The following is a 16,701-nucleotide window of genomic DNA, read 5'->3' as shown; positions in this document are numbered from 1 at the left end:
TTCAATATGAGGCAGCTCCTGGGTGCAGGATACAGAACTTTCACAAGAGCTCAACTTAAACTGTGGAACTCATTTATGCAAGAGAGAAACCACTTTCATTTCTTCAGTTTTGCTTCCCTTCATTGCTTTCTTCACAAACACACCAATACTAACAAGCACTCAATAACCTACAAAACAATCAAGCTATTTCTCCTACAGACTAGAATAAAAGTGAGGAAGCACGAGAGATCAGTATTATTTCGATTTTTGAATACTTGGGAGTTGCTCAGATGGTACCGTTATGGGGACCACACACATGCATAAATATTATATAAAAATACCCCATCTGTGACAATATTTGTGAGTTTCAAATTCATTATCCTCAAATGCCTAAGCACATGAGCTTAACATTTGCTTTCTGTATGCATTTGTGAAAGAAAAACTTGATCATTTAAAGTGCTCATGGAAAGCTAAAACAAAAAGGATGTGAGCTTGTCCAAAGCAAATTCATTGTAAAATTTAAGAGAACACTTGTTGAAAATCTGTTCAGGTATTTGTTCCATACATTTCTATTTAATTTACACACATGGGTAAGGAACTGACCAAGTCCTTGTCTCAGATGCAATGTGGCTGTTCTTTAGGTTCTGTCAAGTGAACAGATATTCTCAGCTACCATGTTAATTTGGCTTTTCAAAAGACTACTTGCACTATGTGCAACTCTGAGTTTGTGGCAGCAAAGGAGTAGAGCAATCTGTGATTTCTCTTCTTTTGTAAGGATGTTTTCTTAATATTGGGCCCTTAACATGTTAACATAGGCGGTTACTCACAGAGAAAACAGTCTCTCCCCAAGGCCACTCTGAGTGGAACTGTAGGATTCTATTTAAATATCCAACCTGCACTATCATCAGCTGCTGAGCAACACAAACCCCACAATTAAGTGGATCAGTACAATCTCCTCATGGACTGTAGTGAAATTTAATAAACAAATAATAAACCAATAAAGGTAAACTACCAACGATCAGTGCAGTGCTGTACAAAACACAACAACAAAAGTCCCTGCCCCCTGAGACGCTTATTGTCTAAAAGTGAGACACAGCTATAGCAAGATGAACAGGGAGACTCAGAGGTAACTTAAATGTCTCCTTTTTTCGTTGTTGAGGTGGAGAGAATACTAACATGCACTAGTGTTTTTGAAAGCAGCGAGTCTTTAGGAGGGATCTGAATTGAGGAGAATGAGGAGAGGCTGGGAATCTGGTGTATTAACACTTGGAGGGGATTACAGGACTCTCGTGCTAATATGTCTCAATATCCATACAAATATTATTTTACAGAGAGACAGAAAGGGAGGGGGCCTTGTACACACTATCACTTGGGTCGGTATAATTTATGTCGCTCAGGGGTGTGAATAAGCCACCCCCTGACTCAAACTCTTATCTCTTTGAGCAAAGGCACTGCTGTACTACCAGTAAGGTGTTTGTAAAAACTTATAGTTCTTAGGTAATTAGATTACATTCCACCCCAGGCAATATCATCAACAATAACTCCTGGTGTTACTTAGTTTGGCATGCCAAATTCTCAAGCTGACCAACTCTATGGGAAAATGGCAGTTCTCTGAACGGTTTCGTAGAAGTGACTTCAAAAGGGTATCACCTCAACTTTTTCAACTAAGATGGTAAACTGCAGATTATAGACTTTAAATTAAGAGGAAACTAGGGAGAGTGGCAGAATGGGACGCAAGGGAATTCCAGCTGAAAGATGGAAGACCAGCTTTCCTTCAGGGGAAAAAAAAAGATTGTACATAAACTGTAGCCAAAAGCAGCAATGCTTAATAAGTGTAGTGCTACACATTAAATGTTCCCTTTGTTAGTCAAAATAATGTTAAGCTTTAAGAGGAGACATTAAAAAGGTTGTGGGGTATGTTTGTTTTTTTTACAAAATCCCTCAAATGTGTTGACTAAACGACAAACTTAAAAATATTATTTTCACCTAATACTAAATCATTCCCAACCCTAGCACTATTTAAAAAAAAAAAAAAAGAGTAGTGTTCCTCGAAGCTCACCTCCAAGAGCAGCAAAACCAGGATCAATGTGTAAAGGATTCCAATCCCCACTGAGCCTATACAAGGCAGCCTGTGGAAACAGAAAACCAAAACTGGAAAATTAGTCCGGGTTGGTAAAAAATCTAGCACAAGCCACATGCAACCTGTGATTGTGGGAGGAATTCATCACAATCTGCTTAGCTGGTGTTCTGATACTTGCAATCTATAACAAGGAAAAATATAAATTACATGTTTCATGCTATTTTCAATACCTGCCACTGTACAGAAAAAAACTGTCAAAGATGCAGGGAAGAGGGCCAAGAACTGCATCTGGACTTGGTACGTCACTGAATAGTATCAGCTAAGAAAATAAATAACTCTTCCTTGAGATTAAATATATGGGGAAGCATTCTGCCTCGAGGTAGCCATTTCACCTCTGTATGCATGAGCAAGGAATGGTGCTCTGTATCCACTTCCTCACAAAGTGCGGCAAAACACCTGGAGTTTGTTGCTCTGGATTTAATAAAATTAACGAGTGTTACTGCTGTGTTCAGAACACTGTGAAGATCTGGTTCAATATCTTTTGCAGCAAGCGGCTCTCAGTGTAAAAACAAACAGTGTGTCCAAATAGCGTAAATAACACCGGAATGCTTTCCGGTCATTGCTGCAGCTCCATCAGTGCAGACCCTGATGCAATTAGTCCAGCTAATCTGCTAATTTGCAAAACAAAAAGTCTTCCTTTATTTCCTTATTCCACACACACCGAACATAGGCAAGTAAATGGGACATTTATGAAATGTCTGTGGATTCAGCTAATTGAATAGCAAATTCATTGACACTCAGATGATCAATACACTGTGAAACTATGTCTTCTGACACAGAAGTGATCCATCATTTGACAGTCATTTGGTATTATTGTCAATACCTTGGCCTTCTTCTACCCAAACACTTCATTATTTCAATAACACATGGCATTATCAAAGTCCCAGCAATAGTATGTAATTTTTTTGTTTGAGCAATTTTATGAGCCACTATGTAGGATGACCTTAAAAGCTTTACAGTAGTTGTGAATTTCATTACTCCTTTAGAATCAAGCAGTTCCTTGGCCTTTCGCTCAAAAAATGAACGATGCTTATCCTTATGCATGTCATGCTTTGTCATTACGTGTCTCTATAATTGGGAGGGTTTCAAACATTCACTGGTCAGTACTTGTGCACAAACTACACACTGTGGTTGAGGTATATCTCCACTTCCAGAACAAAGAAAACTGAAATTCAAATAGTTGTCTTCATATTTCCTAAATTTTGCAAGGTTAATAACGGCTTTATGTTTCTTACTCTCATCACCTCCTTGGTCTTTTTCACCCCTTACAGTGGTTGAACTTGTTTAAGGAAATTCGGTATCATCGCTCCGTGGGTTTTGTTGTTTTCATAGAATATCAGGGTTGGAAGGGACCTCAGGAGGTCATCTAGTCCAACCCCCTGCTCAATCCCCAACGAAATCAAGGACCAATCCCTAACTAAATCAAGCTGATTGTCGAATTCAATTTGAAGCTGATAGTCTAATTCAAAATGTAACCATATCTGATATATACTGTTTATGATTACAACAGTTTTCCCTGTGCTGTGTAACTTGTCCTATTCCCGCTGAAACTGCTCCTTTACATCCTGTGATAAATGAAGGGGGGAGGGGTAGCTCCCTTTTATGGACACCCAGCCAGCCAGTTAGCTATAAAATCCCTCTTAGTAGCTGTTCTCTACTTGCTTTACCTGTAAGGGGTTAAAAGTCTCACTGCTATGCATAGGTAAAAGGAAGTGAGTGGGCTCCTGACCAAAAAAGCCAATGGGAAGGCTAGAACTTTTTAAAATTGGGGAAAAAACTTCCCCTTTGTCTGTCTGTGGTTGTTCTCCCAGGGAGAAGGGGACAGGGCAGCAGTTATGTTGTAAGAAGCTTGGGCCAGGTATGAAAACCCATCAGTATCATACCTAGAACTACTCATTTGAAATCCCAGATATGTAAGTGGATCAGGAAATGTCTAGGAAGACGCGATGAGATTTATCTCTTATTTCTTTATGGCTTGTGGATTCCTGTGTGCTAACCCTAGGTGCTTTTTGTTTTCCTTGTAACCTTTAAGCTGGACCTCAAGAAAGCTATTCTTGATGCTTAATTCTTGTACGCTTTTTTTTTTTAAATCTAGCAAATGCCCAAGTTCCCAGATGCATTTTCTTTCTCTCTTTTTTTTAATTAAAAAAATTACCTTTTTTTATTAACAGAATTGGATTTGTGTGTCTTAAGAGGTTTGTGCACATGTTGTTTAATTAGCTGGTGGCAAAAACTGATTTCTTCCCCCCCACCTCTTTTTTAGCTCTTCCCCGGAGCAGGGGTGAAAAGGTACCCCACAGGAAGGAATTCCCAAATTTGCCGTCCTGGGATCTCAAAGGGGTTCTGCGCTCGGGTGGTGGCAGCATGTACCATCCAAGGTCAGAGAGAAGCTGTAACCTTGGGAGTTTAATACAAGCCTGGAGTGGCCAGTATTAATTTTTAGAATCCTTGCGGGCCTCCACCTTCAGCCCTTGAAGTGCCAGAGTGGGGAATCAGCCTTGACACACCCAGCAAATGGAGCTACATAAATGGCAAGGATGGCATCAGACTCAGAAACCAAGGAGTGAGCCCTCACATGCAAGGTCTCCAGTGGCAGAGCCAGCGCTGGGCCAGAAGGCATTTAGGCTGAGTGGCCCCCACCCCAGGTGCTGACCCAGAAGCCTGAGCCCCACCTCTTGGGGATGAAGCTGGAGTATGGGCTTGGGCTACAGCCCCGCTGGGGAGCAGGGCTTCAGACCACACGGGGCACCTGAGCTGAGGGCTTCAGTCCCTGGCTCCTACATGGCGGCTCTCTGCTTTAGCCTTGTAGGGGAACCAGGGCTTGGGGCTCCAGGATTCAGCCCTGCAGCTCCCAGCTTTAGCTCCATGGGGGCAACCATATTCATGGGTCCAGGCTTCAGCCCTGCAGCAGCCCCTCTGCGCTCCCATCCGAGACCCAAACCCGAAGTCCAGCCAGCTGCCATGCTCCCGGCAGGAAGCCAGGACCCCGTGGGGCAGTAGGGCCCCCAGTGGGGATGGGGAGCCCAGGTGGCAGCCCAAGCTGGGAGTCTGGGTGGCAGCCCGGCTTGGAGTGAAGACCCGGCAGCAATGATAGCCAACAGCCGATGTAAGGAACGCAGTGTCTACATAGACACCATGTGGCCCTAACTACATCAACATAAGCCTTATGCCTCTTGTCAAAGTGGATTTATTATGTCGGCATAGCAGGGGAGTTACATCGATGGAAGGAGCATTCCTGGGTGTTCACCTCCACTGTTTTGTCTACAACAGCTGACTTTTGTCAACAAAACTGTGTAGCGTAGACAAGGCCTAATAGTCAAATGTACAAACACACAACTGTCAAGTTTTTACTACACTAAGCTCTACAAATGAGAAGGCAGGACTAACTTGCTGCGGGGACAGGAGAGGAGAATTTGGACCACACTGTCCGTAAGAGGCTGGTATATCTGGTTCTGTGAGATGAGCAAAGTCAAGCTGTGTTGATGGCACCCCCTACTGCCAGGAAGTAGAGAGGAGCAATGTGAGAAGCAGATTAGCTGAAACAGTGTGTGTCTTTATTAGGAGTAATCTGTAGCCTGGATGCCATTGTGATCAAAGGCAGATGGCAGTCATTTTGAAAGAGAGCAGCATGCGGCCTCAGTCACATTAACAACCTTAGATTACAGCCGTTTTGAAAAAGAGCAGTGCTTCATGGAATTCTCTGAATTTGAAATTATTCTCCATTACAAAAGAGGCTGAAGAATAATAGCAAAAAAATACCCTTAATCCTAAAATGTTCACATGTGGCCTGTGTAAAAGAATTCAATGAGTTATAACTAAATGGGAAGTTTCAGTATCTTTGCTATTCTGCTACTTTTCTGCTAAATTTCTTAAAGGACCTATTTTTAATTACTTTTAAATCAAACTAATTAACAGATTTACTTGTAAATTATTGGAAAAATCATTATATACTCAAAAAATAATTTGGGGGAGCCTATATTTTATTTTTCATACATAACAAGAACATTAAATGCCTGCAAAACTTGACTCAAATTTAGCTATGTAGCTGCAACCAGTACCTCCATATGAAGTGGTGCTTGAGTTGAGGAGAAAAGTGGGAGAGAATTTTTATAATCCGCACTTTAAAAAAAAAAAAAAAAAAGCAACTAAAGTCAAAACATGACATGTTTACTTCTTATAAAAACTACCAAGTAATGTTTAGAAATAACTAGGTTCAGAACATTAAATGCAATCAATACATTTGATCAAAAATCAAAAGCATTAAAGTGTTTTACCTTTTCTTCAACATTCATCTTAATAGAAACATTCTCAAAAAGCGTAAGACATAACTAGATAAAACACAGTTGAGGTTTAATGCAGCCAAGTTAGACCTGTCAACAATTTCTTTTCACTGAAAGCAGTCTTTTGTATTACTTCATTATATGAATAGTATTCCTAAACAAAAGCAGATTTAAACAAAACCCGTTATCTTCGCTTTCTACGTCCCGACAATGATGACAGCATTTCCTGAAGTCTCCAGTGATAACATAAAAAAAGTGATCCATCCTTGGAGTTTGACAAGAGTCAGTTGATTTGGGGTATTAGATTGAAGTCAGTCATAACATGGTTAGATTGTTCTCCAATTAATAATAAACTGTCAAGTCTCATTTCCTAACAATGTAGGAGTTCTGCCAGATCACAAAAGGAAAGGCGATATTCGATCTGTTCGTGCCAATTTTTCAATCTTGCCTGCAGACTACAATAAAGGTCACCGGTAAAGCTAACAGAAAAGGAAACCAACTATACATTTATACATTCTCCCTTCTGTCTGGAAAGAAGAGTTTTGTCTGAGAGGATGTAACTTTTTCTTTGCCTAAAAAGTACACATGCCCAAAATCACAGTTTTGTTAATGAATAGCAGCAGTCAAAAATCCTCATGCAGGAAAAAAGCTGATCACTAGAACAAGCCTCTGGATCTATGTATTTCCAGATGTTGTGTTCTGCCACAAGGGTACTACAGAGCTCTCTCTTACCTATGCCACCAAAATGTTTCTAGTTCAACTAATAGTACCGATATAGGCTCTGATCTAGAGAAGTCATTAAGTATGTGCTTAAGTGCCTAGATGAATAGGGATGGGCTTAAGCATATGCTTAAATTTAAGCATATCCATTTAAGTACTTTGCTGAACCAGGGCCTTAAGCATTCAAAGTTATGTTAATCACCTATTTTTGCAAGGTAGGTAATGGGAGGGAGGAATGGGTTGATGATACAAACCAGTACAAATATAAGTTTTTTTTAATGTACTTTGCAGATAATAAATCTTTCTATTCACCTTAGAGGAGGAGATATATGTGAAACAACTATTTTATAAATCAGTATAAGCAGCTTATAACTGGTTTCCAAGAGCCTGAATATTTTTGTGAAAATCCAGTGAACAAAATTATTCAGTTCTTTGAGGAGATACTCACTACAGGAAATCTCAATCTATACTTAGCCAAATAACATTTACTTTTCAACACTGGTCCCCATGCATGGAATGCTATTCCAAGTCTGCTCCACCAAGACACTAAAGTCTTCATTGAACTTTCTCCTTGACTTGTGTTTTTCATGCCCTTAACAATTATTGTTTAAAAAAATGTTTGTACCACCTAGACATGGATAAGACAAAATGAATTAACTACATGATTTATTACAGTACCCTGGCCCTACCTCACCCACTCCATCCCTTCTTTCCCATTTATCCCACGATACGTCTGTTAGATCTAAAATTAGATTGTAAACACTTTGGGACCAGGACCAAGTCTGTGAGCTGAGTGGTTTTAGATAACTTTTTGTCACTTAAAAACACGAACGCTGCCAGCACCACAAGCAACATACAAAAATTCTTCTCTACTTGAATATCAGTTAAACAGAAAAGTTAACCCAAGTTTGTGAACCTTTACTAAAAGTGGAATAAATATTTGTACATACTTTGATAATACATACTGAATACATGAAGGGGAGGATTGGTGGAGATGAAAGAGGTCTGTATGTAAATGAAATGGCCAGTAGCACAATATATTCTTCCACCATTCACCATCTTATAATACAGCAAAAATCCTAGTGTACTCCAAATTCACAATCATCTTTATGCCTCCGAACTCAGAAAATTATATTTCTAGCTGCCCAACAAGGATAAATCCAGGAAATGTAAAAATCTCACATCTTGAAAGTGGTATAATCAAATTTAATAAATTTTCTTAGTAATTTGATATTAGGTGCTCGCTTACTTCACAATTTCAGAGAATTAACAGTGCAACATTCTCTGACTACTAAAGCCTCCAGACAAGTTAAGAAAACATCACATCCTTGCAGTGGCCTCACTCCTCTCTGCTCTGCCTGTACTGTCTTTTGTTTTTAAGCAAATCTTCTTGGCATACTCTCAGAATTTGTGAGCCAACAGTAGCATTTCATTCTCTCCGTCATGAAACAAATTATTCATGCTACAAACAACAAGAGTCACCTGCGGCTTCCAGGAGGCTTTCTTGTGCTGTCCTCTGAAGTTAGTGTAAATGTACATGTTTTCAGGGAATGCTGCACAGCACTCTTCACAGAGTAAGGCACTCTGCTCTTTTCAGAATCTTCTCTTTTATATGGCTGTATCTTCACATCCTCCCAAATGGCGGTACCAACTGTTACATACCAGCCTCTGAAAAATTCCTTCCACTTTTGTACGCCTTATTGATTTGTTTTATTTAAAATAAAGAAAGGGCTATCAAAGGAATGAAGCGCCATGTACAAATAATTACTACATATTCTAATTAAAGAAAATACCTTTATTTTTGCTTTTTCTTTGGGGATCTAATCACTATTTCATACTAACCGGGCTTGAAAAAATTAACCAGTCATCTACTAGCAAGAGGTACAGTACCAATGACGAAGGAATCCGAGGGGGAATGGAGCCTACAGTGAGGTCCAAGGGCAATGCCGTGGCGATAACTCTTCTCAGCATCACATGAGCCTAAAGAGTTCCAAATATAAAATACTGAAACTGTTACACCATTTAAGGCTGCTGGTCCATCTAGACCAGTATCTGTTGGTATCAGAGAAAGCCTCAATAAGTCCCATTTCAGACAATTCTAGAATAACCCACTCAGAGGGCAAAATTCTTTATAACCTATTTCAGTATTTGGTTGTTACTCCCCTACTGCAGTGGTTCTCAACGAGGGGTACATGTACCCATGGGGATATGCACAGCCCTTCCAGTGGGTACATCAACTCATCTAGATATTTGCCTAGTTTTACAACAGGCTACATAAAAAGCACTAGCGAAGTCAGTATAAACTAAAATTCATACAGATGACTTGTTTATATATTTCAGTGTATAGTATATAGAGCAGAAAGTACAATATTTATAATTATATGGTAAATATGAGAGAATAAGCAATTTTTCAGTAGTAGTGTGCTGTGACGTTCTGTATTGTTATGTCTGATTTTGTAAGCAAGTAGTTTTTCAATGAGGTGTTAACTTGGGGGTAACGCAAGACAAATCAGACTCCTGAAAGGGGTACAATAGTCTGGAAAGGTTGAGAGTCATGGCCTCACTGTGTCCACCCTTGAGTGGGATTTGTCCAGCACAGGATGGACAGGCTTTGAAGACCACAAGTTTCAAGTCTACCATGATAAGGAGCCCTGAGCAGAGAGGTTATACAGATGAATCAAAACAGTAGAGTTTGGTCCAGATGAGTTGGATAATTCACAGCTGTTGAATACAGCAGATTGCTCCGAGCTGGTTCTGGAGACTTTGGGGGGTCTTGAAGAAGACAGACAGAGCTAAGAACCAGCAGGTTCGATACTTGCCAGATTCCGTCTCACCATCGTGAGTGGTAAGAGGGAGGATCGTGACCACCCAGCCCTTTATGCCCTTGTTCAGGAGTATGAGGCAGCATGGGGCACATGCACAGCCCTGACAGATACTGATATTAAAAAAAAACCTTCCAGTTCTCACACACTGAGGACCTACAGTGAGGTCCATACTGACACACGCTAAAAAAAGAATCTGTTATCCTTCTCATGAGCCTGCCACTAGAGTAGAGGCTCTCAAACTTCAGTGCACCGTGACCCCCTTCTGACAACAAAAATTACTACATGACCCCAGAAGTGGGGACTGAAGCCTGAACCCACCCAAGTCCCACTGCCCTGGAGTGGGAGGCAAAGCTGAAACCTGAGCCCCACCACCGCAGGCAAGGGGACCAAAGCACAAGGGCTTCATCCCCAGGTAGGGGGCCTGTAACATGAGCCCACAGCCCAGGCCTGAAGCCAAAGCCTTAGTCCCAGCCAGTGGCACTCAGGCTTCGGGCCCGGGCCCGGGCCCCAGCCAGTCTAATGCCAGCCCAGGCGACTCCATTAAAACGGGGTCACAACCCACTTTGGGGCCTGAACCACAGTTTGAGAACCGCTGCACGAGAGGGTAATAGGACGTATCCTGGGCCAGTGGGTTTCAGAGTTACTAGCTTGACAGCAATCAAATGCTGCGTCTCAGGAATGACCATTTCAAATCCAAATGCTGGATTTCAAAACTGTTTTGCTCTACTCCCCTAGTATGCCCTCTCACCCCAGCATGTGTCCCCTTGCTGCTATACCCATTTCCCACCCATTTCTATCCTCCTGTCACAACTCAAAATGCTCTTGTTGCTGTGCCCCTCTGGCTCCCTACCTAATCTTGGCCTCTACCTCCATCCTTCCCCAGCCCCTCACTGCTATCAATTTAGGCTGCTTGCTCCTCCTTCTCCAGACTGCCTGGATATGAGAAGGGGGACAGTCTCCCTGTCCACAGTCACTGTGGTCCCCAGCAGCAGAAATTGCATGCAAAGTCCTGCTCAGCCCTGAGATGGAGTCTCCGGAGAATTTAGCTGCCAAATTAACAAGCCTTGACTGAGCATGCACAAACTATGATTTTCGGAGAGTTATAGCTCTGCCAGATTTGGGTCGAATTTCATAAGCAGAGCAACAGACATGTACCTCACCCCAGGGCAATCCCCTGTCAAATTACAAGTTCCTGTTTAAAAGTATAGAGGTGCTAAAGCTTCTCAAGAAAACAGCTGTATGATTTTTTTTAATATAGTCCAAACAAATGTGTTTGTCCCAAATCTCATTCTGAGAAACAGCTTAACCATTTTTGCTGAAGCTTTCCAAAAATTAATTCAGTCTGAAGCAGACACTCATCCTGAAAAATTTCAGCACAAATAACTAAAGTTTGGCATAATTATAAGAAACTGAAAACAGGGTCTTATAATGGGAAGTGTCAGGCAACTTTTAGGCATGCTAAAGCATAAAAATTAGCATGAAAATCTCAATACCCGTGTGACATAAGTATTATCATTTCACAGATAGATAAACTGAGGCACAGAAGAGGTTAAGGGCTTGTCCCCACTAGGTGCAGTGTAGATTCTAATGCCCACCAGCGTGCTGTGTGCTAGCTGGCCCATGTGGACCCTGCTAGAGGGCACTAAAATTTCCATAATGCACATTAATGTAGTACTATTTGAAACAGGACTACAGTAACGTGCCTTAGGGAACTTTTTGCATGCACCAACAAGGTCCATGTGACCCAGAGAGTGCACAATACACTGGTGTGCACTAGCATTTACATCCCAGACAGCAAGGACTAAGACACTCTGTAAACAAGCCCTTAGTGACTTGCCCAAGTTCTCACAGTGAGCTGGTGGTAGGGCTGAGACTAGAATCAAGGTCTGACTCTCAGTCCTGTGCTTTAAACCATAAGACTCTTCCATTGAACATAAGAACATAAAAATGGCCATACTGGGTCAGACAATAGGTCCATCCAGCCCAGTACCCTGTCTACCGACAGTGGCCAATGCCAGGTGCCCCAGAGAGAGTGAACCTAACAGGTGTGATCTCTCTCCTGCCATCCAGCTCCATCCTCTGACAAACAGAGACTAGGGACACCATTCCTTACCCATCCTGGCTAATAGCCATTAATGGACTTAACCTCCATGAATGTATCTAGTTCTCTTTTAAAACCCTGTTATAGTCCTAGCCTTCACAACCTCCTCAGGCAAGGAGTTCCACGGGTTGACTGTGCACTGAGTGAAGAAGAACTTCCTTTTATTTATTTTAAACCTGCTGCCCATTCATTTCATTTCATGGCCCCTAGTTCTTATATTATGGGAACAAGTAAATAACTTTTCCTTATTTACTTTCTCCACACCACTCATGATTTTATATACCTCTATCATATCCCCCCCTTGTCTCCTCTTTTCCAAGCTGAAAAGTCCTAGCCTCTTTCATCTCTCCTCATATGGGACCCGTTCCAAACCCCTAATCATTTTAGTTGCCCTTCTCTGAACCTTTTCTAATGCCAGTATATCTTTATTGAGATGAGGGGACCACATCTGTTCACAGTATTCAAGATGTGGGCGTACCATGGATTTATATAAGGGCAATAAGATATTCTCCATCTTATTCTCTATCCCTTTTTTAACGATTCCTAACATTCCGTTTGCTTTTTTGACTGCCGCTGCACACTGCGTGACGTCCTCAGAGAACTATCCACAATGACTCCAAGATCTTTCTCCTGATTAGTAGTAGCTAAATTAGCCCCCATCATATTGTATGTATAGTTGGGGTTATTTTTTCCAATGTGCATTACTTTACATTTATCCACATTAAATTTCATTTGCCATTTTGTTGCCCAATCACTTAGTTTGGTGAGATCTTTTTGAAGTTCTTCACAGTCCGCTTTGGTCTTAACTATCGTGAGCAGTTTAGTATCATCTGCAAACTTTGCCACCTCACTGTTTACCCCTTTCTCCAGATCATTTATGAGTAAGTTGAATAGGATTGGTCCTAGGACCAACCCTTGGGGCACACCACTAGTTACCCCTCTCCATTCTGAAATTTACCATTTATTCCTACCCTTTGTTCCCTGTCTTTTAACCAGTCCTCAATCCATGAAAGGATCTTCCCTCTTATCCCATGACAACTTAATTTACATAAGAGCCTTTGTTGAGGGACTTTGTCAAAGGCTTTCTGGAAATCTAAGTACACTATGTCCACTGGACCCCCTCAAAGAACTCTTATAGGTTAGTAAGTCACGATCTCCCTTTACAGAAGCCATGTTGACTTTTGCGCAACAATTTATGTGTCTGACAATTTTATTCTTTACTATTGTCTCAACTAACTTGCCCGGTAGTCTTACTGGTCTAACTTAAACGGTTAGTCTTACTGGTCTGTAATTGCCAGGATCACTTCTAGAGGCCTTCTTAAATATTGGCGTTACATTAACTATCTTCCAGTCATTGGGTACAGTAGCTGATTTAAAGGACAGGTTAATAGTTCCGCAATTTCACATTTGAGTTCTTTCAGAACTCTTGGGTGAATGCCATCTGGTCCTGGTGACTTGTTACTGTTAAGTTACTCAGTTAATTCCAAAACCTCCTCTAGTGACACTTCAATCTGTGACAATTCCTCAGATTTGTCACCTACAAAAGATGGCTCAGCTTTGGGAATCTCCCTAACATCCTCAGCCGTGAAGACTGAAGCAAAGAATTCATTCAGTTTCTCCCCGATGACTTTATCATCTTTAAGTGCTCCTTTTGTATCTCAATCGTTCAGGGGCCCCAATGGTTGTTTAGCAGGCTTCCTGCTTCTGATGTAGTTAAAAACCATTTTGTTGTTACCTTTTGAGTTTTTGGCTAGCTGTTCTTCAAAGCCCATTTTGGCTTTTCTTATTATATTTTTACATTTAATTTGGCAGTGTTTATGCTCCTTTCTATTTACCTCACTAGGATTTGACTTCCACTTTTTAAAAGATGCCTTTTTATCTCTCAGTGCTTCTTTTACAGGGTTGTTAAGCCATGGTGGCTCTTTTTTAGTTCTTTTACTATGTTTTTTAATTTGGGGTATACATTTAAGTTGGACCTCTATTATGGTGTCTTTGAAAAGTGTCCATGCAGCTTGCAGGGATTTCACTCTAGTCACTGTACCTTTTAATTTCTGTTTAACTAACCGTCTCATTTTTGCATAGTTCCCCTTTCTGAAATTAAATGCCACAGTGTTGGGCTGCTGAGGTGTTCTGCCCACCACAGGAATGTTAAATGTTGTTATATTATGGTCACTATTTCCAAGCGGTCCTGTTATAGTTACCTCTTGAGCCAGATCCTGCGTTCCACTCAGGACTAGATTGAGAGTTGCCTCTCCCCTTGTGGGTTCCTGTACCAGCTGCTCCAAGAAGCAGTCATTTAAAGTATCGAGAAATTGTGTCTCTGCATTTTGTCCTGAGGTGACATGTACCCAGTCAATATGGGGATAATTAAAATTCCCCACTATTATTGAGTTTTTTATTTTGATAGCCATACACAGCCACCACCAAAATCCAGGAGAATTCCACGGACAGAGAGAGCACCCACAGAATATTCATAGCCAAAACCCCTCATGGGGAACTACAGAGCTCATGCCCAATGTATCTAATACTACTATTACAAAGAGAAAAGAATTCTGCAGCTGACTGATATAATATCAGATATTTTATTGAAGATATACAAGTGATTATTTGACACCACACAGTACTTCAACCTCTGCTTGTAGTTGGGTAGGTGTCTCATTTAAATGTGCACCATCAATGACGGTGGAGGAAAAGAAAACAAGTTGCATATAAAGGAGAGAGAAAATTACAATTGTTGAAGATGTGTTCTTGAAAAATCTTTTCCATTTTTATTACTGACCAGCCTCACCTCCAGCATTGTAAATTCGGAACATTATATCCACTACCAAAGTTAATTAAAAGCTCATTTCACTCCAACTTTGTTTTCCCAGGAAAAAAAGAATCATAGATCATATCTGAAGCAGACACACGACACACATGGGGGGGGTTACAAACACCTTCTTATTGCGTTACTTAGAAAGCTATGAAGAGCAGCATCTGACCAAGTCCATTTTTCTGCATAATTTTCTACTCATTGCTATTTATTTTGTGTAAGTACCTCACCAATGAAAGATGTTTCTAAGAAGCTAAAAATATGTTTTGGAGAAGGGTAAAAAGGAGCAAGTCTAACAAGATGTCTATCACAGGTTGCATATTTTAATTGCCTGATTAATCATTTAGTGGAATCTATTTCCATTCACTGATTTAAAATATCAGCTTGACAACTGACAGGACAAGAGTAACTAGATGATACTGCAGGCTCTATAACTACATTAAGTGTCCCCTATGGGGCTGAAATTGAATGATTCATCTCTTGTTAAACTACTAATAGTCAAACACTTTTTGGACTTTTTTGATCTCTTTTTTGATCTCAGTGAATGCAGTAAACCATTGCTCAGATTACAGATTGAGGAGCCCAGAAAACTGCTACAGCACGTGCATGTTTGTACATATTAATATAATAGGACAGACAGAAAAATACTGATACAAAAGCAATGAGCTCTTTGTGGTATGGTCCCACTGTATAGGGTGTTGTAGGGTTCCATTCTGTCATCCATTCTGTTCAATATGCACACAAAGAGAAAGTGTAAGATGATGGCTGGAGCAGCATTAGCACTCTAACCGCACTCAGTTCCAAGGTTCTCTTTCCCTGGTTTGGAGAGCAAAGTAGCATTTTATCTGCATCTGCATATAGGTAAAAGTTGCAACCTCTCTCCATCTTGTGCAGGGACAGGATTTTATATTTGTACAATAAGAATTGATGTAAACTTTGAATTAATTCTACCAGCCACCTTTTTGAATAACAGAATGACCATCTGAGACTGGGATCTTGTTTCCTATATGCATTGTAAACTTCCCTCTAGTCATTTCTTTGGTTTAAGGTTTAGTGAGTAAAAGACAGGATCTTGTATTGTGTCTATGTTAATTAGATTAAAGGAATGTTAAAGGCCTGAGCCACAATGTAAACGGTTTGGACCACAAGATTTACTGAAGTTTAATTTACAATGTATTCTGCTGAATATAAAATACTGCTGTCTTCTCTGCGAGAGATTGTTTGTGTGAATGAGGAATGCAGCCATCATGAAAAGATAAGGTGTGAAAGCCATCACAAATATCCAGATGGTCAAGAAAAAGTGAGAGACTTGGAAACACCAGGAGACAATCAGAAAACATCCATTGTATCCGATGCTAAACATGTTAACAGCATTGACAGCCTCAGAGGTGAGTCAACCACGCCCGAAGGCAAGACAACAAATATACAATAACCATCAAATGATAACATTTGGAAAATCCCAAGATTACCACCACTTAAGGACTAATGATTACAGGATGACATTGCAAAATGCATGGACTCAAATGGGAATTTACAAGTATAAAGCTGGGGTGTTTTGCCATGAAACTCTGGGTTTAGTCCTGCCAAAACCTCGGAGCATTGGATCGCAACCGACAGAGCCCAGCTCCCTACTCGTGTTCAATCTGACTGGCCATTAGATTGACTTGAGCTACAACAGACTGGTAACTATAAAAACATCAACTGGCAGGACTGTGTGCATGATGTGTATGTGTGTGTGACTGAAAAGCATATGCTAACTGTTGTATTTTGAATAAATATGGCGTATTTGCTTTCTCTCTTATAAAAGATCCCGTGTGCTTTGTATAGTGTAACACTTAGACATG

At 40.7% G+C, this 16,701-nt stretch overlaps 1 protein-coding gene across 4 annotated transcripts in view; it reads right to left on the bottom strand.

The window, feature by feature from the left end:
* HSD17B4 (hydroxysteroid 17-beta dehydrogenase 4) overlaps positions 1 to 16,701 on the bottom strand; it is a 118,986-nt gene that overhangs the window by 40,429 nt on the left and 61,856 nt on the right. For all 4 annotated transcript variants that reach the window (XM_073344781.1, XM_073344778.1, XM_073344779.1 and 1 more), the window contains one exon: positions 2,039 to 2,108. In XM_073344781.1, coding sequence (XP_073200882.1) covers positions 2,039 to 2,108 — 70 coding nt within the window. The remainder of the gene's footprint in view (positions 1 to 2,038; positions 2,109 to 16,701) is intronic.

The sequence above is a fragment of the Lepidochelys kempii genome, chromosome 5 (assembly GCF_965140265.1).
Source record: "Lepidochelys kempii isolate rLepKem1 chromosome 5, rLepKem1.hap2, whole genome shotgun sequence".
Taxonomy (NCBI): domain Eukaryota; kingdom Metazoa; phylum Chordata; order Testudines; family Cheloniidae; genus Lepidochelys; species Lepidochelys kempii.
The sequence above is the reverse complement of the archived record's forward strand: the minus strand, read 5'-3'. Positions and strand labels throughout refer to the sequence as shown.